Source organism: Oenanthe melanoleuca, chromosome 7, assembly GCF_029582105.1.
Source record: "Oenanthe melanoleuca isolate GR-GAL-2019-014 chromosome 7, OMel1.0, whole genome shotgun sequence".
Taxonomy (NCBI): domain Eukaryota; kingdom Metazoa; phylum Chordata; class Aves; order Passeriformes; family Muscicapidae; genus Oenanthe; species Oenanthe melanoleuca.
Window position 1 is genome coordinate 22941131 of NC_079341.1, and position 24701 is coordinate 22965831.

At 50.8% G+C, this 24701-nt stretch overlaps 1 protein-coding gene across 1 annotated transcript; it reads left to right on the plus strand.

Moving 5' to 3' along the window:
- Positions 1-325: 325 nt before the first annotated feature.
- IGFBP5 (insulin like growth factor binding protein 5) lies at positions 326-23340 on the plus strand. Its single transcript, XM_056496243.1, has 4 exons — positions 326-1710; positions 18137-18363; positions 18525-18644; positions 19013-23340. The coding sequence occupies exons 1-4, from the start codon at positions 1380-1382 to the stop codon at positions 19142-19144; spliced, it is 810 nt and encodes a 269-aa protein (XP_056352218.1). The 5' UTR covers positions 326-1379; the 3' UTR covers positions 19145-23340.
- Positions 23341-24701: the final 1361 nt, after the last annotated feature.

The window sequence follows — 24701 nt, forward strand, 5'->3', positions numbered from 1 at the left end:
AACTCCGAGCCCTGACCTCTCCCATCCACTCTCCCTGCTGCCCCTCAACCCAACTGCAACCCTTTGCTGCTTTTTTTTTTTTTTTTTTCTTAAACCGTGAAGATCTGAACTTTCCCCCCACCTCCCCACCCTCCGGTGCTCGGCTGCCCCTCCTCCCCTTGTCTCTGCTCATAATATTATCCTTGATCAGTGCCCGGGGTTTGAAGCCCAGAAGTCAGAGCAGCGCTCCCCACCCCCACGGCCCGGGCGCGCACTGATAGGGCCCTCGCTGCTGGCACCTAGTCAAGCTGAGGTGTCATTGGGATCTCAAATTGCAGCGAGGGGCTGGCAGGCAGCCAGAGGCAGTCTATTTAAAAGACAGCCTGTTCTGCAGTATTCAGTCTCTTTAGAAACTTCTCCAGGGGAAAAGTGTTGGGAGATCTACAAAGTGGATTTTTTTTCCTCTTTTTTTCCTTTCCCCCTGATTCTTTACCGCTCCTCTGCCGACTTTGCAACAAAAAACTCCAACTTTGCAGAAAACTCTTTTTTTTTTTTTTTCCTCTTTTGGCCTTTTTTTTTTTTTTCCTTTGCAAATCTTGGAAGAGGAAAGCGGGAGAGTTGAACAGAGCCGATCGAAACACAACTTTGCTTCATACCAAGCTTCCCAGCAGCTCGCTGCGTCGGGAGAGACTTTTCCTCCTGCAGAAGAAGAGGGAGGGGAGCTTTGCATCCCCTCTTCCTAGTCCTACGTTTTCTTTTTTTTCTTTTTTTTTTTTTTTCTCCTCTTGACTGCTTTGATGCATTATTAGCAGGACACTGGTTTTCAAGGAACTTTGCTCCCTTCCCAACCTGCCTCCTCCCAGCCCTTTGGGAAGAGTGTGAGTGTGTGTGTGCGTGAGTGTGTGTCTGAAATCGCCGTCCCACCTCCCCATACACCCCTGCTCCCCCACGCCTCCCCCTACAACCTGTAGCCTGTGCAACCCCTGCAGGCTTCGCTCCCTTTTCCCCCTCCTTCCCTCCCTTTTTTTTTGCGCTCCCGCGGATCGCGGTGCGAATTCCCCCTTCCGAGGCGAGAAAAAGCTGAAAGGAGAAACAGGGGAGGAAAAAATACAAAAAAAAAAGGAAATCTAGACATCCCCCCTCTCCCAACGCCAAAAGAAAAGCAGGAGGGTCTCGCACCCCAAGAATAACCCCCAGAGTGGGGCGCCTGCAAGCAGGGGCTGCGCTTTCCTTTTTGAATTTTATTTTTTAAAAATTCTTTAATTTTTTTTCTTTTAATTTTTTCTTCTTTTTTTTTTTTTTAAATTTTTTTTCCTTGGCCCCCGAAGGGGCAAGCGGAAAGGCAGCGCCGCCCGCTGCCGGCAGCCCCCCGCGCCCCGTCCCGCAGCATCCCCGCCGCGATGCTGCTGCGGCTGCTGGTGCTGCTGGGCGCCTGCCCGGGGCTCTCGCGGTGCCTGGGCTCCTTCGTGCAGTGCGAGCCCTGCGATGCCAAGGCGCTGTCGCTGTGCCCGCCGCCGCCGCTGGGCTGCGAGCTGGTGAAGGAGCCGGGCTGCGGCTGCTGCCTCACCTGCGCCCTGCCCGCCGGGCAGCCCTGCGGCGTCTACACCGAGCGCTGCGCCCGCGGGCTGCGCTGCCTGCCGCGCCAGGGCGAGGAGAAGCCGCTGCACGCCCTGCTGCACGGCACCGCCGTCTGCCTCAGCGAGAAGAGCTACCGCGAGCAAGCCAAGGCCGGTGAGTGACCCCGACCCTCCAGCCGCAGCTCCCCCGGGTGCTTATCCGCCCTGCCGGCTCCTTCTCCATCTTTCCGCCCGCTTTTCCCACCCCGCCGCCAGCTCCCTCGCTCGTTTTCCCTCGTTCCGGGTGCTCTTCCATGACCCTCCGCTTGCTTTTCCGCCTTTCCGGCTCCCTTTCCATCTTTCCGCTTGCTTTTCTGCTCCCTCCCACTGGCTGCTCTTCCCTGCCCCCGCCGCTGGTTTGCCATCCCGCCGGCTGCTTTTCCATCTTCCCAGGTGCTGTTCCGTGCCCCCACTTGCTTTGCCGCCTTCCCGACTACTTTTCCATCTTTCCGCCCGGTTTTCCATCTCCCCTCCCCCCCTCTCCCCCGCCGTGCGCTTTTTCGCCTTCCTGGCTCCTCCATTCCCCTCCACCACCAGCAGCTGCTTTTCCATCTTCGTGGCTACTTTTCTGCCTTTCTGCCTGACTTTCCTCTTTCTCTCACACAATTACAGACCCTGGCTGCTGTTCTATCTTTCAATCTATTTCCCGTTCTCTCTCCTCCCCACCCCCTCCACGAGCAACTTTTCCAAGCCCCCAGTTGCTTTTCCATCTTTTCTGTCTGCTTCTCTACCACCACCACCACTTCTCCGGCTGCTCTTTCACCCCCCTATTGCTTTTCCACCTTTCCAGCTACTTTCACATCTTTCTAGCTGTTCTTCCACCCACACCCACAGTTGCTTTTCCATCTTTCTGGGTAGTTTCCCACCCCCCTAACTATTCTTCCATGCCCCCTGCCACTTTTCCCATCCTTCCTTCCATCTGTGCTCTGGTCAAACCTCCTGTTGCATCATCTCACAGCCTCCCCCCACCCTGCCTTCCATTATCGCCTCGTGATTGTCCCATCTCCAACAGAATGGTTTTCTTTCCCCATTTCCCAGATGCATCCTTTTAGTCACAACTGCACCCCGGTTGCATCCTTTACATCTTTCCTGCATCCCTGTCTTCAACCCTCTCCCTGACAACTTTCTATCACCATATCCCCCACCTTGCTCTGGGGCCCAAGCTGATCTCTGCAGATTGAAATACAGAGGAGAGCAGGGCATCTCCTTTCAACCAGCAGCCCTGTTCCCAAAGTCCTCAGCCACCCCCAGGTTTGTTGCTCTGCCTCACACTTCCTTCTTGGAATCACTTTGGAATCACTACAGCTCGCTCTTTCTGTCTGCCAGCTGCTGGACATCTTTTGTTGGGTGATGGGCTTTAGCTCAGGGAGATGAACAGAGCAGGTGCATTAGGGACAGGACATGCGTTTGCAAAAAACAATGGTGGTGTGGCTAATAACGGGCAAGAACAGGTTAAAAGCAAGCAGGAAGGCAAGCACGGCACCACCAGTGCAAGGCCAAGCTTCTGAAGTGTTTGCACCTTGCACATGACAAAAGCATGAAAAAAAGCACTCCTTCATTTTGACACTCATTTCACTCCCATTTCTGAATCTTGTAGCTCATGTGAGGACAGATTCCCTATATTCCTCCAAATACATCTGTATTTCTGCCATGGTGTGAAGGGGAGGTAGGGAGGGTGTCTGTGTGTCTGGGGGACCACTTGGCAAAAAAAAAAAAACAACCAAAACCAGAAACCCTCACTTTTCTTGATCCATGAAACAGTCATTTCTACTTGTTAGCAAGTGTCTGCTTTTATACCCATGCAACGGGAATCCATTTCTCCTTTCTAGCACCTAATAAATCGTGATGCTTTTATTATTTTTCCCCTTTGCTGCTTGCAGGCAGTGGTTGCGTTGCTACGCACCATCCTTCAGAGCAAAACCAAATTTCTGTGTGTAATAACTTCCCCCCTCCCTCGAATTACATCAGATGTCCAAACTCCCTTTAATCGGCCAGAAACAGCAAAGCTGAGCTTGGTTTTTGGAAGGGCAGCTGTAAGGACTGAGGGTTGGGAGCTGACCTGCACAGGGAGCAGAGGGTGAGGCCAGGGGCCACGTTCCTGCCGTGGAGCCCAGGAAGCTGGGCAGTAACCACTGTCAGCAGAGATAGGCAAAGGATCCCGGAGCACGTCATCCTGGTGTTTATTTACTCTGCACGTGTGTGTGCGTGGCCGGGGGCAGGGTCAGGAAGGCAAAGCCATGCAGCTGAAACCCAGCAGGAGAGCAGGGCCTGTGTCAGGGTGCCCCATGCAGACACCTGAAAAAGCTTCGGCGCTTGGCTCCCAGCATGAGCGTCCTTCCGTTTCACCTGCCTCGCACTTCCCAAGGAAACTGGTCCTTTAGCAGGTGCTTTGTGTGAAAACTTTAGCCAGGTCCCTTGTAATTCCACTGCTTCTGATTTTCTTGGGATGGGGAGCACCCTTTGGATGAACAAGGAGAGGGGCAGGAAAGCGGTGGCAGGTCTGTCGTGCAAACCAGCCCCCTGGCACTACCTGCACTTCCAGTTTGGACTCCCCAGGTGCCGCAGGGGCCTCTTTTTGACAGGTTTTGTTTGCAGACAGCAGATAAGCCTGGATGGGAAAGGCTGCTGCAAGAAGCCACAGGAGACCAGCAGGCTCCTCTTGAGATTTATGCAATTGCAAAAAAGAAATAAAAAATAAATCAGGAATTCCTGAGGATGGCGGGGGGGGGGAAAGTCACTTGGCATTCGACTGGTAGCATGTGAGAACAAAGTATATTTTCATAGGCATGTTTCTAAGCAACAGGGCAAGAAAAGAAATTAAGTTTGACTTGAACTTTCTGGCCTCTGCCAGCTTGGCCAGCAGCACAAGGACCGTGCACTGGGGAAGCTGGCCTGGCCCTCCCATCTATCAATGACCAAAATTGGCCCTGAGCTGCGAACTGCTGAGAAAAAAATCAGCACTCTGCAAAATAAACTATGTGACAGTGGTGAGGACTAGATCAAACTGAATCTCTATCTATTTCTGCCCTCATGCTGGCCAAGTTTAAAATTGCAGATGGATTCCTCCTTATGGTAGGTAGGACTGCATTTGAGCAGCACTGCAAGAGCCAGAGCCTGGGAGGCCAGGCTTAGCTCTCATGTAGGGCAGGTGTCGTGCCCAGGGACATGATGCTCGCAGGTACCATGCCTCAGTTTCCTCATATGTATGCTGGGCACAGTGGTACTGAGGAATCTTAGAGGTAATGAGCAGGATGTCCTCCTGGTTTGTTCAGAGGTCTGACATGAAAGCAAGTGTGGGATTAAAGAGCCTTAGTATGACTTGTTTTAAGTAGATGGATATGTGGGTACTGACAGGATGGTCCCTGTAGTCCTTCCTCCCACAATAGTCAGACAGTGTCCTTTACTGAAAGCCAAACATCACGTCTGCAATTGACTGTTCCTGGTAAAAAAACATGAATGAGCTTCATTTATGGCACAGGCTGCAGGATTCTGGGTTTTCTCTGTTTTGTTTAGGTTTCCTTTGAAATATACCACATCTTTCCATTTTTCTCCCCTGTGCTCCTGCCAGACTTCCTCCTGCTGAGACAGCAAGGTCAGGCTGAGCACCAGGGAGCGGAGGGCACAGATTGGAGCCTGCTGCCCTAAAAAGGCTCATGGAAAAACAAAGGTTGTCAAATATTTCCTTCTCTCTCATTCCTGCTCTCTTTCTAGAAAGCGAGCAAGACTTGGCAAGTTTCCTCATGAAACCGTGAGCCAACGATAACCAGGAGGGGAAAGGGGGGAGGGTTTGCAGAATTAGCCCTAAGAAAATCATCTTTGCTGCGTCAGCTGAAAGGTGGAGGAGGAGGAGTGCTGCCGAGCCCAAATTTCCTGCAGCTTGTGTTTGGTGCTGTCCTTTGTTGCTTCCCAACTTATTTTCCCCCCACGCCAGTCCCCCCTCCCGCTCTACATTCGGGGATGCTTCAGGGGTGCGCAGAGGGGATGTGGCAGGGCAGGTGGGCAGCTCTGTGCCGAGGTCCGGGGTGAGCGTGGGGTTAGGGCAGGGGTCAGGGGAGCAGGGCACATGTCACCCCGGCAGGGACCCGGCAGGTGCGAGCCGCGGGTCCACCGTGCAAAGCAGCTCCAGGCTGTCAAGGTGAAAGCTAGTATCAACAGGCCTGCAAAACCTCAGACACAAAACAGGAAAATCTCCATTTTTCTTTTGATCTGGAGTTTCAATAACAATATATTAAAAAAAAAAAAAAAAAACAAAAAAAAACGAGAGAGTGAAATCCATCAGGTGCCAGCAAGAGAGCTGGGTTTCTGCGGTGTGTGTGTGTACGGGGGAGGAAGGGATGGGGTGGTTCAAACAGGAAAGGAGGGGCCTTGGCTGGAAGGATTTTTCGGCAGCCTGGTTTCTAAGGAAGGAGAGAGAATATTAAGTAGTTGATCCAAATGAAATTCCTGCCGAGTGCCAGCAGAGTTCACCGGAGAAAAGACGTGGCTCTGTGCGTGCGTGCGTGCATGAGCGATAGAGCTGGCCCCGAGCTTCCCCAGCCCGGGACGCGCTCCAGGGCAGGGCAGGGAGCCCCTCCTGAGCCCGCACCGCCGCAGCGACAGCGGGGCCGCTCTCACACAGAGCCTCTGCAAACCTGAGGGATGCTGGGGGAGGCCATTGTGCCTCCTCGTGTCATACTTCAGCAGCAGCAGCATCCTGAGCCCAGATGACGGTGGCGGCTTTGGCGCGTCAGTGACACCAGCAGTCATGTGCGACTGGAAGCGCTTGCTCGACGGCGGGGTGTCCCCTCGGGCCTGACACAAGGGGGTAGGAAACACTGGGTACCTCCTGTGCCAGCATCTCGACATCCGGCAGTGCCTTGTCGCTCGGTTTGTCACACGTGTCGGGCAGGGCAGAGGAGGCAGAGGAGGCGGAGGAGGCGAGGCGGCGGCCGGCCCCGAGCGCGGTGCTCTGCTTCCTCCTAACGACCGCTGCGGGCTCTGCTCCGCGCCGCGCAGCGCCCGCGGGAGGGTTCCAAAACTCCGCGCAAACCCCAAATCCTGGGAGCAGCCTGGGAGGGGTGGCGAGAACCTCAGTCCCTCCGGGCATTGCCGTCCTCCTCTCAGCTGGGCAGATAAAAGCGCTCATGGTACGGCAAATCCTGCCCCCCTGTTTCTCTGTTTGTTTGGTTTTTTGGATTTTTTTTTTGTTTGTTTGTTTGTTTTTTGACCCAAGCACTTAGTAGTGCAAATTCAAGGCCAGACATAAGTGGAGGATGTGGCTGGAGCACACCTGCCCCTCGCTGTGGGCTGCAGAGCAGCAGGATTAATATGCACAGGGAAGATATGCGTGTGAGCATATGCACACACGTACCCGTGTTCACACGCCCACACACGCCTGCATAAACATTTAATGTGTGCAAGCACACACACCGAGCATTCTTGTCTCTGGAGGCAGAATGGTTTCCAGGCAGCACACACAAACCTCTCTTAGATGCAGGGGTTCTGGTTGTGACTGGCACATCGTATTTTGCCATGAAGATCAGACACTGGCGTACAGATCAGCCTATCCTGTCCTCCCACTGACGGCTCAGAAATGAGATGCACCAGGTGAGCATATCAAACAATGGGAGGTGAGGAAGGAGATAGATGCAAGATCTATCCTCCTCTCAGCCAGCTGTGTGGATGCAAACTCATCCCTGTGCTTGGAAGTGGCTTGTGTTTTCTGGCTAGACTAAGATAACACACTGGGAGATTTCTTGAGGGCAGATTTTCCCATGTCAAGCAAGCAAATTCTCCACAGCGAAGGTGTGAAGTTGTAACTTGCAAAGGACAGCTGGTTCTGCTGCCAGGGCACCAGTGCCTGGTGTTGTAGGTGAAAGGAGATGGTGCCAGGGGCACCATCTGTAATCCTGCAAACTTCTCCATGCCCAGGCAGCAACAACTGGCCTTCAGGAAGGTGTGAAAGAACTGAATTGGGGAAAGATGGCACATTTGCTGGAATGTAGCAGCTGAGGGCAGGAGAAAGAGCATCCAGCACTGAGCAGAGGAAGCTACAGGACCCAATGCCATGATTCATGCAGAGGACAGAGATGATCCAAAGTTCATCTTTGGCCTGTGTGAACTCACTGGCAGCCAGCCTGATAACCACCTAGTCATTTATAAGTTTTTTTTACAGAGGAAAAGTAGATATTATCTGTTCATCATCAGGACAGGAATAGTCAAAAGTATGAGGAGGCTGTGCTGGTGAGAAGGAGGGGGATACCTGACCCCCCAAGCTGGAATCCCCTAAGACCTGGCCCACTGGGTCCAGTGAGCATGAGCCTCCACACTGGGTCTCCCCAGGGCAATACATGGGGCAAGGACATGGAGTGGGGCAGCAGCTGTGCCAGCACTCCTGGATCCTTGGGCTGCCCATTTAAGATCTCTGGGCATGGGTCACGATTCATGCCTCAGGCCATCCTGGAAGGGTCCGGATGGTGACATCCCCCATCCCCACACCACTAAAGCCCCACAAGACACAGTGCTCCTTCAGCTGTGTATCCAAGGCAACTCTCAGCAAGATGTTGTTTTTGAGGTGGCTCTTTGATGCTTGTGATCTGAGAGGACCCCTTAGTGTTCATGTCAATCCACTGCTTGAAGTTAATCCCAGCAGGAGCCAGCATAATGTGTTTGCAGAAATTTGGGACTCTTGGTGATTTAATGTGAGCAAATTTGCTCTCAAGGAATCCATTTCTCAGCATGTTTTGGTAAATCTTCTGTCTATGATGATTCCAGGATAAGTATGCTCTGGTCAACAGATTAAACTTTGAGGAAGCATATTAAATTTATCCTTGTGAGGTCAGTGGGCATTTCTGGTGTGAGCATGCACAAGACCTTGCTCTTGCTATTGCCCTTATTCTCCAGACCCCTCTGATATTCCCATCATTTTTTATTGTAACTCCACCCCGGTGGTACTGTCTCTTCCATGCAGAATGTGGGAGTGGGGAGGTCAGTATTTCTCACAGCAAATTGGCACACTGTTCCCTGTTAGCCTGACAGGCTTTGATCCTGCAGGATGCTGAGCACCTTTCCTCTAGGGCCAGAAAATCAAAGGCTTTTGGGCACCTCTCCCCTCAATGGGAACCAGCTGCCCCAGTCCTCGAAGGACTGTGGGGCCAAAGCAAAGACTGCTAGCTCTGGCAGAGTTGGAGAGCTCTTTGCAGCTTTGAGCCTCGAGGGCTGTTGTTGCAGTTTGGTTTGTTTGCTTGTTGGATGGACACAGCTGGCTTGATGATGGAGATAATTGTTATGTTGATGGAGATGACTTGTCTGGTTGCTATTTAAGGGCAAGAAAGTAATCCTGACAGATACTTAGGGAAATGATTGCCTAGCTAAACAGAACAAGGAATGTTTCTTAAAGGTAACTTTGGGGGCACAGTTGGCCAAGATGCATAATTCTTTTTTGTAGAAAAACAGTAGAAATATTTTATTTTTCCAAATACAGATGGGATTCATCAGAGGACAATTAAATCAACAGAGCCATTTATTATTCATGCTTAAGAAATGAGATGTTATGTGTTAGACTAATGATGAAAATCTGTAATTAAATAAGTCAGTAAAAATTATGGAACCTGGCTTTCACTTCCTAATTTAAAGGAGATGCTGGAAAAAATGAAAAGTTTTCTAGGGAAGAATTGCATGTCTTATACCTGTCCAGCTGTCAGTTACGCTGCCACAGCTATATATATATGTCTTCAGATATTTTATCTAAATACAAGGTGACATACAGTCATTGCTCTTACTTGTGCATCCTTCTTTCCTGATGAAATCGTAGATGTGGGTGAAATTTTACTGCATCATTTCATAACCATTTCAGTGGCCAGTTATTTGGTTTTGCAAAAGCAGCAGTGGCCTGAGGTTGCAGGAGAAACAACAAACTGCAAGAAGGATTTTATCATTCCAAAAAGGCTCCAGACCTCTGGCAAGGGGTGGTCAGTTGTCTTTCATGGAATTTCAGATCCTAAAATGGAGGTCTGTGCTCTTTTCTCCATCAAGAGATCCATGGGGATTTTTTAAAGCCTCTTTGCATTGTGTTGGACTAAAAAAAATTGCTAATGTATGCAATGGTACAGAGTGGAATGAGAGGGGCAAGAGTCATCCATTAGGATCAAGCTTGGGCAAATTTCTCCGTATCAATATTGTCCGAGTGTGAATGTGATCACTTTTTTGTGATCCTACTTAGGTGTACTCAGAGATTAAATAACATCCAGGCCTACTGCAGGCAAAGGCTTTCTGAGAGGAGGAGCCATTAAGAAAGGAGTCCTGAGGGCAGAGGTTGGAAATTTCATCCTTCAGAGGTGGTAATAGTCAGCATGGACAGTACATGTGATGATGTGTCATGTGGTGCTGACACAGAGATGAGCAATGGGTGATCTCACACAGCTTTTACATCTGGTTTAAGGCAAAACTGTGAAAGTGAGGCTGAAGGCCTAGAAGTGAATCCAGGCTAGGCTGGAGTTTGCAATCACAGCTGCACGCCTGAAATACTTTTGGTGTTGTAACAGTTCTTGTCCAACACCTGGCACAGGTGCATCTCACAGCCCACCTTGATGGGCCTTTTCCTCTCTCTTTGTGGTGAGCAGGGGGTTTGGTTTTCTTGGCTCTTGCAGTTCCTGACTGCTGTTGAGGCCAACAGAGACTCTCAGTAACAATCTCTGGGGACATATCTTAGGATGGAGACCACCAACTTCTGGCAGGAATGTTTCCTGGATTCAGTTGCATTAGAGCAGTTGTTAAAACTTCTGCTCAACATGAAACAAAATCAGATTCAGAACCCTGTCCACCTTCATCCATAAATAGGCCAGAGAGCTTAGTGTTTGCATAGCCTGTAATATTTGCCTTTTTGGTAGGACACCCTTTTTTCTTGATCCTCTCCTTTGATATATGATTTTCCTCTCAATTTCATACTGTTCCTAAGGTAAAAAGCTACAATATCCACACTGACATCCCAGCTCTTGATAGCCACCAGCAGCTCTTTTTTGGTTATGGGCCAGCGTCTAAGGCCTTCTTAGCACCTGACTCTACTATGATTTGTAATACTTGGGTTTCAGAAACCAAAACAGCATCAGCATCCTGGCAGCACCTGATTTTAAGTCCAGGTTTCTTGATGTCTCATGTGTATTGATACCACTCTTCACCTGAGTTTTAAAGACAAGCCCCATTTAGAAAACTCCTTCTCCCTAGTTAAACTTCCTCCACTGCTGATGTTGAGCTACCTGCATCCAAAAAGTCCCCCTGCCTGGTTCTTTTTCATGCAATAATGACAGTCAGACAGTTGATGGACACTTTTAGGGTTCCAACCCATCACACCTTCTTCATTTCTGTGGGCACAGGAAGATTTTTTTCTGAGTCTTCTCTGGTGGCCAGATGATCAAACAATCTTCTGTTTTCATTCAGAAAATCTTAAAGCATGTGTGTTCTCATCTTTTTGTCACAAATGTTTACCATGCTGGTAAACAATTCAGTGATGCCTTTCAGGAGCTAATCCAGATTTTCCTCACCCTTCGTGTCAGTTAGGCAGAGATTGTCATGCAGTATTCTCTGAGTTTTCCTTTTTTAATCTCTTCTGCTCTTAGTTTCTTGGCAGCTTGGTATGGGTTTTGCCTCCTTTATTGCAACCAGTGAAATCAGCCACTGGGGTGGATTTATTGGAAAAGATACGAGACTAAGAAAGGCTGAATTACTTCATCCTTTCCAGGAAGGAAGAATATGTCTTGGTCACTCTGATATTGAAAGATGATTTATTTAGATTTCTGTGGGTCATAATTCAGCTCTCAGCTTCTTCTGGAGCTTCAGCATATGGAATGGGGAACATCTGCAGTCTCCAGATGATGTGAAGGAAATATGTTTTATCTTCCTATCATCAGTGCATCAGCAACAGGAGCTTCTTGATATAAATCTAGTCCTGCAGTACTTCCTTCCCCTCCACTTGCCAGTTCAGTTCTCTGGAAGATGACTTTGTTCAGGAAATGTCAGGCTGATATATAAGCAGATATCTAGCAACAGAGTGCCTGCAATTTTGCAAGATGGTGCACATCAGCACCATTTAATTGAAATGGATGGATGTTTGTTCATCATCTTACCAGAGGGTGAAACTCTGGAAAATTTCCAATTCTTTTATTGATTAGGCATTTTGGGTTTTCTCTTGGACAGAAATCATTGTCATGAGAACCCAGAGTCTCTGGCTATGCTATCTGTTGACTCAGATCCTCACCTGGTATTGGTGTGTCTTGTGTGTGCATTGCAGACTCCCACACCTGCACAGAGAACTGATTGTAAACACATTTGGGAAGTCCTTGGAAGGAGACAAAGACAACATCTTCTGTTTAGCCACAGTTTTTATTTTTGCCTCTCAAGGCAGCACCAGCCTAGCCCATCAGCTGGTGCCCAAGCTTGGCTCTTCCAGCACAGCATGGGTGCTTGGAGACTGCTGAACTAACAGCTAGAACTGTGTAGGGAAGGAGCTTCGGTCATGAAGCTCCCCAAATCCAAACCTACTTTTCTCCGTGCTCCACAGAGTTGCTCTCACAGTTTAATTTTGTGATTGCAGTAAGGAAGAGCAACCCAGGAAAGTGCCATCTGGCACATAGCAACACAGACACTTCCTTAAGCTTCCAGTTCCCGTAGCTGTACCTCTCCCACCTCCATGGCATTTGCTGGCACTCGAAGTCGTGCTGACCCAGAGATCCACTCCTACAGATAGGTCCTGCACTTCCAGAGCATACCAAAACCTGAGCTGGTTCCCTTGAGAGCTTCTTTCCCACATGCTGAGCTGCATTTCTCCCCCATCCAGCTCTGTATGAGGACACTGAGGTCATCAGGATGATGATCTCCCTTTCCCATGAGTCCTGTGTGAACCTGGGGGCAGCCCAAGCACCTGATATTCACGCTCTGCAGGTGAGCCCTGGCTGATACAGCAGAATCTGCATCCGCAGGTTTCTGCTGAGGAGACATTAATCACCTGAGAAAGAGCTGGTCTTCCAGGCTAGTTCAGCAAAGCCCAAACAATAAAAACAATAAAAAAAGGCCACAGAACAGCACATCTCTCTGCCATCAGTGCCTGTTATCTGAGGTTCTTCAGGTGTTCCTGAGCTGTTCCCAAGCATCCTCCTTGGCTCTTGGCTTAATAAAATGGAGATAAGTCCTAGCCTTCCAAGCCAACTCTCTGGATGCTTTTCCATCTCTTCTTTGAGCATGGCCTTACTGATCCATATCCCTCCCTTAAACGGTGTCTCAGTGGAGCAAGGGAGTGAGGTCTCATCAACTTCCACCATGTTGTCACAGGGGTATAAGATACTGGAATACCCTGCATCCCTTCTTCCAAAAGCTTGTTGTGGCTTTTGAGCCATGGACTGACTGGATTCTGATCATCTGTCTTTGGTAGGTGTCTGGGTGTGGTGGGGCAGAGTGGGTGTTTCTGGGAGCACTTCACAGTGCTTTGACTGCTAAAGACTTCTTTCCACGCTCTGCAAATCACAAAAGTGTTTTGCTGCCTTTGGCAGCTGTTGAAGTTCCTAATTCCCAGGGAAGGAAATAGGTTCTGTTTTCTTACTACTGCTTCTGTGTCTGCAAAACAGCTTGACCCATGGGAACTACATCACAGGCTGCAAGGGGACCAAGACTGAAGAGGTGGTGGGAGTTACCTTTGTTAACTTCAGACCTTTGGAGGCCTAAGTGTGATAACTGGAGTCACAGGAGAAGAGACTGGACTTTTGCTCCACCCTGAAATCATTACCCAAGCCAAATGATGGGGCTGGTCACAATTTGGAGGGTGCAGCATCTCTGGAATGACTTACACATGGAGTTTGGCCATCCAGAACACCTCAGTGTTAGCATTTGGGTGTTATGTGACATAGATTTAAGTGTCTGTTGCACGTTGCTGAGACGTGTGGAAGGTGGGGTGGCAGTCCCAGCAGGGCTGCTGTTATTCTGTCCTTAGTGTGTGGTGTCTCCTCTGAGCCTCTCATCACCTGCAAGCATTACCAGCATGCTCCCTTGCCAGTCCCTACCAGACAGACTGCACCGACCTGATGCCAAGACCCCACCAAAGCACAAAAGTTCGTTCAGAGTCCAAGGCACATTGCAGCTGGCTCTCCAGCAGACAACACCCTGGGCTAGTGGAGGGACTGGCTGGAGCCTCCATCCTCACTGGCTGCTCCGCCTCCAGTGGGTGCCAGATGGCCTGGGGCTGGGCGGCTGCCTGAGCTCACTGCCTGACCTCACCAGGGCGGGGGTCTCAGCAGTGACCCCAGCCAGGCACAGCGCCTGGGCCGCTCCACTGACCCCCAGCAGGGCTGGGGCTGGTCACACTGCACTGGGGGCTGTGCCACTCCACTGACCCCCAGCAGGGCTGGGGCCGGTCACACTGCACTGGGGGCTGTGCCACTCCACTGACCCCCAGCAGGGCTGGGGCTGGTCACACTGCACTGGGGGCTGTGCCTGGGATGGCACTGGGAGCGAGCTGTTCTTCATTAGGCGGGTGAAAGCTCCCGGGCTGAGTCTGATGGCCTCTGGGGAGCTCAGGAATGCTTTTGCTCAGTTGTACTCTCCAGCTGCCAAAGGGTGCGAGATGAGATGACTCTCCTCTCTTTACAGCCATTCTCTGCCTGCTTTATCCCTTCTCTGCCTGCATCTTGAGAATGCAAACACAGTGTCTCTCTCTGTGTGCTGTCTAGGAAGGAGGAATTTTTATTTTCCCATCATGGCCACAGGTGCAAGTCTAGGTCAGGGAGGAATTTGCCTGCCCGTACCAGGAAGTTTTGGTGTAGGTCAAGTATGTCCCCTCCTCTGGAGTGGTAATAAATGGTAAGGGCAGCTGGGGAAAATACTCAGGGTTTTTAGCTGCCAGGTACCTAAGAATGGAATTTCTGTATAAGCCCCATATGCAATGAGCACCTCTGAAGAGATGGCTGAGTTTGGGGCAGAGGAAGGACTAGGCAAATTCTCAAAGTCTCCACAAATGACGTTTGTGTTTTTCCTGTGCTAAAGCTTTAACTGAGATCCCTATTAAGTCTTTCTCCAACACCTTCCTGCTTAAGTGGTGTATTATGTGAGTGCCTATGCTGTAAATAATAATGATCATGATAATAATCAAGAGGGCTGTTTAGCAGGGTTGTGCTGTGGTTGTGCCTGTACTTCTTGGGTGCATGTGGCTTTTGGGGGTGGTGTTGGACAGGACAGCAAGTTCTCTAGCAGCGGGCTGTGGCTGTAACGAGCACGGTTCATTAGGAGCAGCGGTCAATAGATTCTTTCTGCCAGAAACCAATGAAAATGTGTTACAAAAAATTCAAGCCTCCCAGCCATTTGGAAAAAGTTTCGTGCTGCACTCTGTAATGTCAGCAGGCAGGGATGCAGTGTTCCACACATTCTGCCCTGCTATGTGAGTGCATCCACCACCTTATTGGGACCTCACATGGGTCCAAAGCATCTGAAAGCCAGGAGCACCAGGCTGGGTTTTGATGCAGGGCAGGATGAGGTGTAGTCTGCTCTGGGTGGTATCTCTTAAGGACAGCAGGCAGACAGACAGGAGCAATTTGTGGCTTCCCAGAAACAGTGCCTGGTATTTTGCTACTCCCCTTCCCTTCTGCAGAGAACAGTTGGAAATGGTTCCTATTAGGAGCTTCCTCTGGCTAGCCTGGAGTGGGGAGAAGACACTATGCCTCAGCCCAGGGCATAGGACGGCCTATGCTCTGCTGTGGGTATTTTCTGCTTCCCAGGGCTCATGGATTGAGACATCAGCAGCACAGCCCTTTTGGCCTGGCCTGGGTCAAGAGTCTTTCCAGATGTCTACCCCTCTTTCCCTGGGCAGCAGTGGATCAGACTAGACCTGAAGCCACGGGGTGGCTCTGAGTTTGTCAAAATTGGCTTATTAGAAGAAGGGTTTGCGTCATCCTTGTTGAAGGAAATTAGGCTATAAAAAACGTAAGAGGATGGAGGAAAGGGATCCCTTCAAGGCATCCGTGGAGTTATCACTGGGATATAAAGACCCAAATTAGACACCACTGCTGAGTCACAGATGAAGGAGTCCCATCACTTCTATGCCATGTTGCATGACATCCCGAGTGTATGTTCCCACTTGAGGGGGAACACATGCATGCCAGGGAGAGTGAAGGGGGTCAGTTCCAGGTCCTTTTTCAGCCCTGCAGAGAGCACCGGACTCAGGTTGTGATCTGGGCAGCTTATAGTGCACATCAGTCGTCTGCAAGAGCACAAGGCTTCTGTGGCTCCCAATAATTCTTATTCTGTGGCTCCACGTTAGTCCCCAGCTCACTCTGGCTTGCTGGCAGCTTGCAGGGAGAGGAGGGATAAGGTGATTTTAAGAGGGTAAAGCTGTTGATCATGTGAGCAGTCTGAGCTGCTGCAAACGCCCCATTGCATGGTGAGTCCTAGGGACTGGACACCCTGTACTGTTTTTCTGAATGAATCCTCACTGCCTTGTATCCTTTATTTGTTACTTGTTTTTATCTGTTAGGATTGCCCTAAGAAGCTGTGCCTTACTTATTTGTTATTGCAGAGGTAATGAGCTGTGCCCCTTCTGTGTTACTGGGGGGTTGCCAGCACCAGTGGGAAACTTCCCTCCTCTTATTACTGTAGGGCAGCCCAGGGTATCCCATAGTCTGGCAGCACCTTCTCCAGCCCTGGATGTGGGTGCCAGAGGAGATTCCTGGGACAGAACACAGCGTGTTCCACTTCCATAAGAAGGGCTTAGTCACTGCAGATGCCTCTGTTCTTCTCTCATACCTTGAGTTGCCAGAATATCTTTTGAGGCAAAGGATGTACTTCAGCTGCACCTTGTATTGTTTCATTCTCTGGGAAGTAATTCCCAATTTACTCAATTTCTTCTCTATCCCCTGTCTGTAATCCTCTTAAAGTAGAGGAGCCCTGATCTGTGCAGGAAGTTGAGTCCTGTAGCAAGGAATAAAATCCCAAGCAAAAGAGCATCATTGGAAAAAATGGCAAAATTATCCTGTCCTGGGAAACCACATGAATCCTGAGGTTGGGGCATGGGCTTGTTTATGTTGCTCTTGGCAGTTAGGAGAGTGTTGAGTTGGGGATGCTGATCCAGTGCTGTTTTTGTGGAAACAGAAAAAACAAAGGGCCACTTTGATAAATAAGTGGCCATGAGAAACTTTCAGTTTTTTGCTGAGAGAGTGCAAGGTCACCTTGGCAAGGAGGAGTAGACCTGTAGCTGTGGTTGGCCTGGGCACCCAGTGACCAGTCTATCCGCTCAGTCACCTCCAAACCTCCCAGCTGAGGTGTGTGTGACAGTCTGGCGCTGCCATCTGCCACTGAGCATCTCATCTGTCCCCCCTGCTGGGCATCCTCAGGCATCCCTGGGCAGCAGTGGCATCCTCTTCACCTTTCCTCCTCCTGGTGGTGCATCTGGTCTCTAGGAAGCAGTCGGTCTGCAGAAAGAATCCTGTTTGCCTTGTTGGGGGCGTATATCTGCTTTTATTTTAATCCTGAGCCTTTTTCCCTCCTGTAGGAGGGGATGAACTGGGTTTGCTGGCATAGAAATTGCAAGAGATGCTGTCCAGGGACAGATTTCAGCTACTCTGATGCTTTCCTTCGGCTGCAGTGAGTTTCCTCATGGTCACTTGCTGGACCCAGCACAAACTTTTCATCTCTGCCACACAGCTGGAGACCCAGGGGTCAGGAGACCAGGAACCTCAGGAGCTTTAAGCTGTATTCAAATTTATTCGAGAAATAACCCTTTTTCACTCTGATGGTTGTACATGTCACAAGTCATCTAAGTTTAGACTGTCACCAGCTTTCTCCTATATATAATTGCTCAGGGCTCCTGACTGCATTCTGCCAGCAGAGGTTTGGGAGGGGGGTCTACAGGAAGATGGGTGGCATGGACAGAACCTAAACATGGTTCCCTTTGCTGTCAGTCCCATCAGCAGCAGTCAGACAGCATTACTTGGCAGTGTTACCCTTGGCTTTTCTGGCTGCTTGGTGTGGGAGCTGGTTTGATTCCATGAGTGGGGGTGCAAGCTGGGGACCCTGCAGATCCCAGCACTTGTCAGCCACATCTTTGGTATCACTGCTGAAGTGTCTGCCCAGCCACATGGTGGTTGTGCTGTGTGATTGACCTTGGCTTTGGAATTGTCTCATCTTCAAGCATTCCTGGCTTGTGCTCTTGCTTTCTCAAGGCAGGGTGAAGTATGAATTTTCACTTAATCCTCTCAGCATGGATAAACAGGGGCTTTTCTGCCTCATTTATGTGTCACCTGGCCCTTCCTGGAGGTAGGATGACCCTCACACTGGTCTTTTTCCACAAAAACAATGATGGCCCTTGTATGTGGAAATGCATCCTAGACCTCTGACTCCTCCATGCCCTCTAGACATCTTCCTGTCCCAAGCTCAGAGGTCACACAAAAACCACACAGTGGGATAAAGCCAGGTCTGTAGGCAGAAGCTGGATTCCTTTGGTTATCTGTTTTCATCCTGCCTGGTGCTGGGGTTGGGCAGGAGGCTCTCTGTGCAAAAGCAAGCCCCACTCATGGCCGCTTCCCTTGCAGAGCGGGAGTCCCGGGAGCATGAGGAGCCCACCACATCGGAGATGACGGAGGAGACCTACCCGCCCAAGGCCTACCGGCCCAAGCACGGCCGCCTCTCCGAGCTCAAGGCTGAGGCCCTGAAGAAGGACCGCCGGAAGAAGATGACCCTGGCCAAGTTTGTGGGCATGGCTGAGAACACGGCTCACCCTCGTGTTGTCATCCCCGAGCTCCGGCAGGAGTTTGAGCTGGTGGGTGCCTTCACCTTCCCTCATGAGGCTTCCGTGGGAAGGTGACTGTGCGAGGGCTTTTACCTCTGGGAAATGGGTATCGGTGGGGCACCTGGGGGCCTCTGCAGCTGGAAGGTTCTGTGAGGTACTCCCCTTCTGACGTTTGGTCTCCCTGCGTGCAGGGCCCGTGCCGCAGGCACATGGAGGCGTCGCTGCAGGAGCTGAAGAGCAGCCAGCGCATGGTTCCCCGTGCTGTCCACCTCCCCAACTGCGACCGCAAGGGCTTCTACAAGAGGAAGCAGGTAAGATGCTCCCCACCCAGGAACGCTTGTGTCTGACACTGCCCTGAGTGGGAAGGATGGAGGTTTCTCCTTTGCTGGGTTAGTCAGGGTGCTGCTGCAAGCATCTCCAGACACATTTGGTGGTGGGTGGCCTTGCTGATGGCCCCAAGTGCCATCTGGCCTGAAGCAAGCATCCTGAAGGAGCTGGTGAGGGAGGGCAAAGAGTCAGAGAACCCTGGGCTGGGGTGGCAGCAGGGACAGGGAGGTGCTGAAAGCAGAGAGCAAGAGCCAGACCCTCCACAGGGATTGCACTGCTGGTGTGAAAGGGGTGAGGGAACCACACTGTCTGGTGGCCAGCTCCTGATCTCTGCCCTTGGGTGTCTCCCCAGTGCAAGCCGTCCCGGGGCCGGAAGCGTGGGTTGTGCTGGTGTGTGGACAAGTATGGCATGAAGCTGCCGGGGACTGACTACCTGAGCGGAGACCTGCAGTGCCACGCGTTCGACAGCAGCAATGTGGAGTGAAGCTGATCCCCTCCCTCGCCCCATCACTATCTACCCAGACTCCCTTCCACCCTCCCCTCCGCACCTCCCCACGCCCCGGGACTCCGATTCCTTTCATCTCATGTAAGACGAAAAAAAGAAAGGAAAAGAAAAAAGAGAAAGGAAAGAAAATGAAAAAAACAGAAAGGGAAAGAAAGAAAGGAGAGAAGTAAGGAAAGGAAAAGTAAAAAGATAAAAGAAAGAAAAAAGAGAAAAGAAAAAAGAAAATGAAAAAAGAGAAGAAAAGAGAAAAGAAGAGAAAAGAAAGAAGAGAAAAGGAAAAACAGAGAAGAGAGAAAAATAAACCCTGAAGAAACTGAGGACTCGGAATCTACAACAGCCTTTTGACAACAAGGACTCAGCAAGGAAAGGATAGAGCCAGAGACAAACCAGCCATGGCCGCTCTGCCGTCCTGCAGCTCCCCCCAACGCTGCCTGCACCCCTCTGCCACAAGCAGAGGTCACCCTGATGTAGGAAGCTCTCCAAGTTGGTGATTTTCCAGTATGGGTTTTGGGCAGGTTAATTTTTATTTTTATATTTTTTTTTGTGTTAGCTAGTTGATTTCTGAAGGGTCTTGAGAGAAAACCTCGTGGCCACCCGTGGTTCCCCTTGCAGTCCTCCCGAGTGTCCTCCCCATGTTGCTGGGATTCACTTGAGTTGATTTTCATCTCAAATGACAGCCCCCAATCCAGACAGATTTCAGCAAGGGAGGAGACCAGGACTGTTTGTTTTGTGTCTGGAGATAAGCTGGGGAGGGAAACACAGATCCTGCAACAGCACAAATACCCTCAGAAAGTATCTGTGGACTTCAAAAAAAAATCATCACAAAAGGAAATACAGCCTTTCCTGTCCAGTTCATCTTGATTGGAAGGTCAGAAATTTTCTTGGACAAGCGGACTCTGACCTTTGTCCATCCAGGTGTGAAAGTGTTCGTCACCTGTGTGCATGTATGTGTGCATTGACGTGGCTTTCCCTCCTTCCAACACTTCAGCTTGAAATCTGGAGGTTTCAATGTAATATGCAATTGGGGGATATGCTGCCCCTCCCAAAAACAAATCATAACCTGCTGGATTAAGCACAGAAGCAGAGTTATAGAGGAGCATCGGTGCCTGTGGAATCAGGGCCTCATCAACACTGAGGACTGCATCACTGTTCAGACTGAAACATCCCTACATGGGGACAGGGGAATCAGGGCCAAAACTCTTTACCACCCTTTGCCACCACAAAGATGACCAACTATGGAGTTTTTTTTTAATTTTTTTTTTTTTTTTACAGCCAAAAATGTGGTTTGCTCCAGGGGAAAAGAAAACCCCAAACCTCCACTTCGTTTCATCGTGTTTTTTTAAGGCTGGTTTATAGCTTTCCCTGTGGGTAGGAAAATGCCAGTCTCCATCCTTTTGCATTGAGGATACTGCTTATGTTGCCATGGCTGATTTCCATCTTCCCTGCAGTAGGATCCTGTGATGGGCCCTTGCCTTCAGCCTGGGACCCAGCTCCTTGTCGAGTGACAGCAGCCACTGCACCATGGAGACCCACTGCCTTGGGCATGCTGGGACAGCCCTCGGCTGCCTGCCTGACTCATTCGTTGTTTTTAATGTTTGCATTTGATTTTGGGACTCTTGCCTCTTGCTTATCCATGACAAGGGTCTCCATAATGTTGGTGCTGGGAGGAGATCCTGCAGCTAGCAGAAGAAATGAAAGGGAGCTGTGGGGTCTGTGTGCTGTGGTGGGGAAACACACCCACTGGGAACCACATCCTACTGCCACAGCTGGAGCTGGCAGCCAGCACTGGCCAAAGGACACAGCTGATCTCAGGTGGAAGGTTCCTGAACCCCTAAATCCCTTTGAGCTTCCTGGACCTGGGCAGAGAAAAATGGAGGTCCACAGCACAACCGAGGCCCCGCCAGTGGGGATGGAACAAGGGGGATTCCGCACTAAGGGGTTCTGGTGAAGGTTTCTTGCCATCGCAGGTTGGGAGCCCTCATAGCCTCCCATGAGATGACATTACTCCCCTAAGCACCCTGTGGGCCCCCACCAGGACATTACTCTGATGGAGGGCTGGACTGGACACCTGCAGTTATTTCCCTCCAAGTGACAGTGGAGGTATGTTTTGCCTATGGACTTACACAGAGACCCAGAGGAGCACATTTCAGCCTGGGGACAAAGCACCTTCCCTTGCTGAAAAGAAGGAAGTGTGCCACCAAATGCAGATCTGCCCCCAAAAAAGCCTGTTGGAGTGGGGTAACTACGTGTTGTTGGAGGGGAGCATGGTGGGGGCTGAGAGAAGAACCCTTCCAGGCTCTGCAGGGCTGATGGAGCAGGGTTGATTTAACCAGAGTGGTGAGTCAATGCTGGGGTGCAAGAGGAGTGAAGAATGGGGTGAAGACAGCAGGAGGAGGAGGAGCTAACCCCAGGGCCACTGGACACCATTGTTGACACTGTCTGCTTGCTGATTCCTGTGCAAAACCTCCTGATTGTCATAGGCCAGTACCACCCTTCCCAGGACCCTTCCTTCCTTCTCTCTTCCTCTTTCTTGCTTTTTTTTTTTTTTCGTTTGTTTGTTTGTTTCATTGTTTAATTTCCCAAAACTTGAAAGCCTTTGGCTGCAGAGAAAGGAGACGTGCCCCCAGGTGGGATGGGAGCAGGCAGAGGGCAGCAGATCCCCATGGACCTTGCCTCTTGGGGAGAATGCTTTTGCAGGGTGAGGGTTAGCTCACAGGGCCCCATGGTGGTGTGACAATAAGGCCACCACAAACACCAGGAAGGGGACACAGGACGATGCTCTGTCCTCTCCCTACAAAACAAGTCTGGGGCCTGTGAGCCCCGAGTACCAAAATCAATCCCACACAGCTTCCCATGCCCTTGCACACCCCATGCTGGGAAGGCATTGCCTGTCCTGTCCCCACGAACCTGCGGGGAGGATGATGGACATTTGGGTTGCACCACCCTCATCCCCCAGATCACCTTGGCTCCCAGGATGGGGCACCAAGTGACCCCCCCAGCTGTCCACTCCCTTAAGGATCCCTGGCAGGACGAGGCTGTTTACAGGCTGCACTAATATTTAGGACTTGAGCTGGAGCCTGGGTTGGGCTGGGAGTGAGAGAGACTTCAGGAGGGCCTGGTCACCCTCTGGGGTGGCAGTGATGAGGTGCTCCCATTCTCAGCACCCAGCAGCACCCATCTGCATTTAGGATGAGAGAACCAGAAGGGGCAGATTTGGAAGCTGGGGAGGGTTGAGGCACACCGGGAGACGCTGGCAGTTTGTGCATCGGGGAATCGTGAGGCTCAGGGGTCTCTGGCTACGGTATTTGTGCCAAGCCCACGTTGGTATCTGGGATGCGAGCTGGGAAGGAGAGGACAAGGATGGCTCAGGACAGCCCTTCCACCACATCTGCCCCGGGAGCGGCGCTCAGTGGCTGGGCTGCCCCTTGTCTGTACTGCAGTGGACTTTGAAAACCACTAGTACAAGAGCATTTTGCACTATTTCTCCGCTCTCTCCCCCCTTCCCCTTTTTTCCACCTTCCCCATGAAAATTCTTTGCTGTTGGTTTTCTTTGTTTTGTTTTGTTTTGTGTCGTTGTTGATTTTTTTTTCCCCCCAAATGGAGCATTGTATATTTAAAGAACTGTCAGTTCACCTCGCTTCTGGACCGCTGTCCTGGCCCTGGCTAGGAGCCCTGCCTGCTGTGGCCCCCTCCCCAGCCCCACCAGCCGCCGCCACTGCCACCGGGACAGACGTCACCACGCACGTTACCCACCGTTGTAACACAGTTGTTAAAACACACCAGATTCCGAGATTCCTGCCTGGTTTTTATCTTTAAGCAATACTCACTACACATTTTACGGTAGCTTTTTATAGCTTTACATACATACGGTAGCTCTGTTGTTTCGTTTTGGTTTTGTTGTTTTGTTTTTTTTTTTTTTTCCAGTAAACAAGAAATACTCATAATCTTACTGGTGGGAAAAAAAAAAAAAAAAAAGCAGTTTGTGAAAAACTGACAATGGAAGAAGAGCTTAATGCTCTGTTTAGCATTTTGTACTTAAAAAAAAAAATCTCACATTTTATTAAAAAGTGAAGATTGCTGTATACTATTTATTCAACTTATAATTTATGTTACTCTTTGATCTTTGTCTTTTCTCATGACAAAGCATTTATTTAATAAAGTTATGCATTCAGTTAGCTCGTGCCTGACCCTCGTGGAGCATCTGTATGCCAGGGCCTGCCAGTGAGCTGCTCCAGCCCCGAGCACCCCACAGCCACCCGTGTGGGGTCTCTTGGGGGGCTCAGCCGGCTCCACAAGGGTGCTCAGGGAGCTACAGGGCAAGGGGTAAAACGGTGGCAATGCTGTAGGGGAGCTTTTGATACCAGAGCAATCTGCTACGTGACTGGTAAAAGGTGCAAGCTTAACTTTACAGCAAGCAGAGCTACAGTTTGGGGGTTTTTTTATTTATTTTTTTAGAATTTTCTTTGCATGGATGTGGCAGTGGGGCACAGCACACAGATTCAACCAGCTTCCCAGGGCACAGTACCCAGCAGCCAGTGACTTTAAGCCCCTAAATGCCATCTCAAACTGAGCTCCGCAGCTTGGGAGCAGGCGCTATTTGAGCCTCAGACCCCCTGGGACCGCTGGAAGATTTGCCCCAATGTCCCGGTACAGGAACATCCCTGGAGCTGCTCAGCCCAGCCAGGCCGTGGTCCTCAGACACTCCGGTAGCCCTTGGTGGCTCATCCCCGGTGCTGGATCTGCCGTCACCCTTCATTCTCCCACTTCCCCGCATCTCCCTCCTCCTGTGCCGCTTTTCCCCTCCATTCACCTGCTGGCATCACCCCGTGCGCCCAGAGTGGGGGGGGAGGCGAAATCATCCCCTTTGCCCTGCAGTGCGGACCGTGGGTTGCCAGGGCTGTGCTAACAACGCATCCCGCAGCCGTCTTGCAGCACAGGGAGCTGGCACAGCCACCTGTCCCCGATGGACACCCCATGGACGCTCTATCCCACCACGGACACCCCGACACCCCACACGGCCCAGCCCGGCCCCTGGCCGCACAGGGAGCCGCCGCCGCCGCCAGGGGGCGCCACGCCCCGCGCGCGTTGCCCTCATGGCGCCGCGTCGCCCTCATGGCGCGGTGGACGGGCAGGGCCGCGGGGCCGCTCCAGCCGCACGGGCCCTGCGATTGGGCTTTCCGAACAAAAATGTCCTGCTGCCTCCAGCTGCGGGCTAATAAATCACACCTCTAAGGGCAGCTGGAGCTGTAGGCACGTGTGTAAGGAGCTACAGCTGCACACAGATAGGGTCATACATTTTTACACTATTGATGTTCTTTATATTAAATAGCATTATTTATATTATACTATCGCACAGGTTTTTATACTAAAAATACGAGGCTGAAATTCTTCGCTGTGCGGATGATGAGGCTTTGGAACAGGTTGCCCAGAGCTGTGGAGACCCCAGCTGTGGGAGCGCTCATGGCCAAGCTGCACGGGCCTTGGAGCAACCCGCTCTAGTGGAAGGAGTCACAGTTCCTGTTTGTTCCCCTCCTTG

Excerpts from the sequence above, each read along its gene's own strand:
- IGFBP5 (XM_056496243.1), top strand. The coding sequence starts at position 1,380 with ATGCTGCTGCGGCTGCTGGTGCTGCTGGGCGCCTGCCCGGGGCTCTCG. Across the intron at positions 1,711-18,136 it reads CCGCGAGCAAGCCAAGGCCG|AGCGGGAGTCCCGGGAGCAT; the intron begins GTGAGTGACCCC and ends CTTCCCTTGCAG. Across the intron at positions 18,364-18,524 it reads TCCGGCAGGAGTTTGAGCTG|GGCCCGTGCCGCAGGCACAT; the intron begins GTGGGTGCCTTC and ends CCCTGCGTGCAG.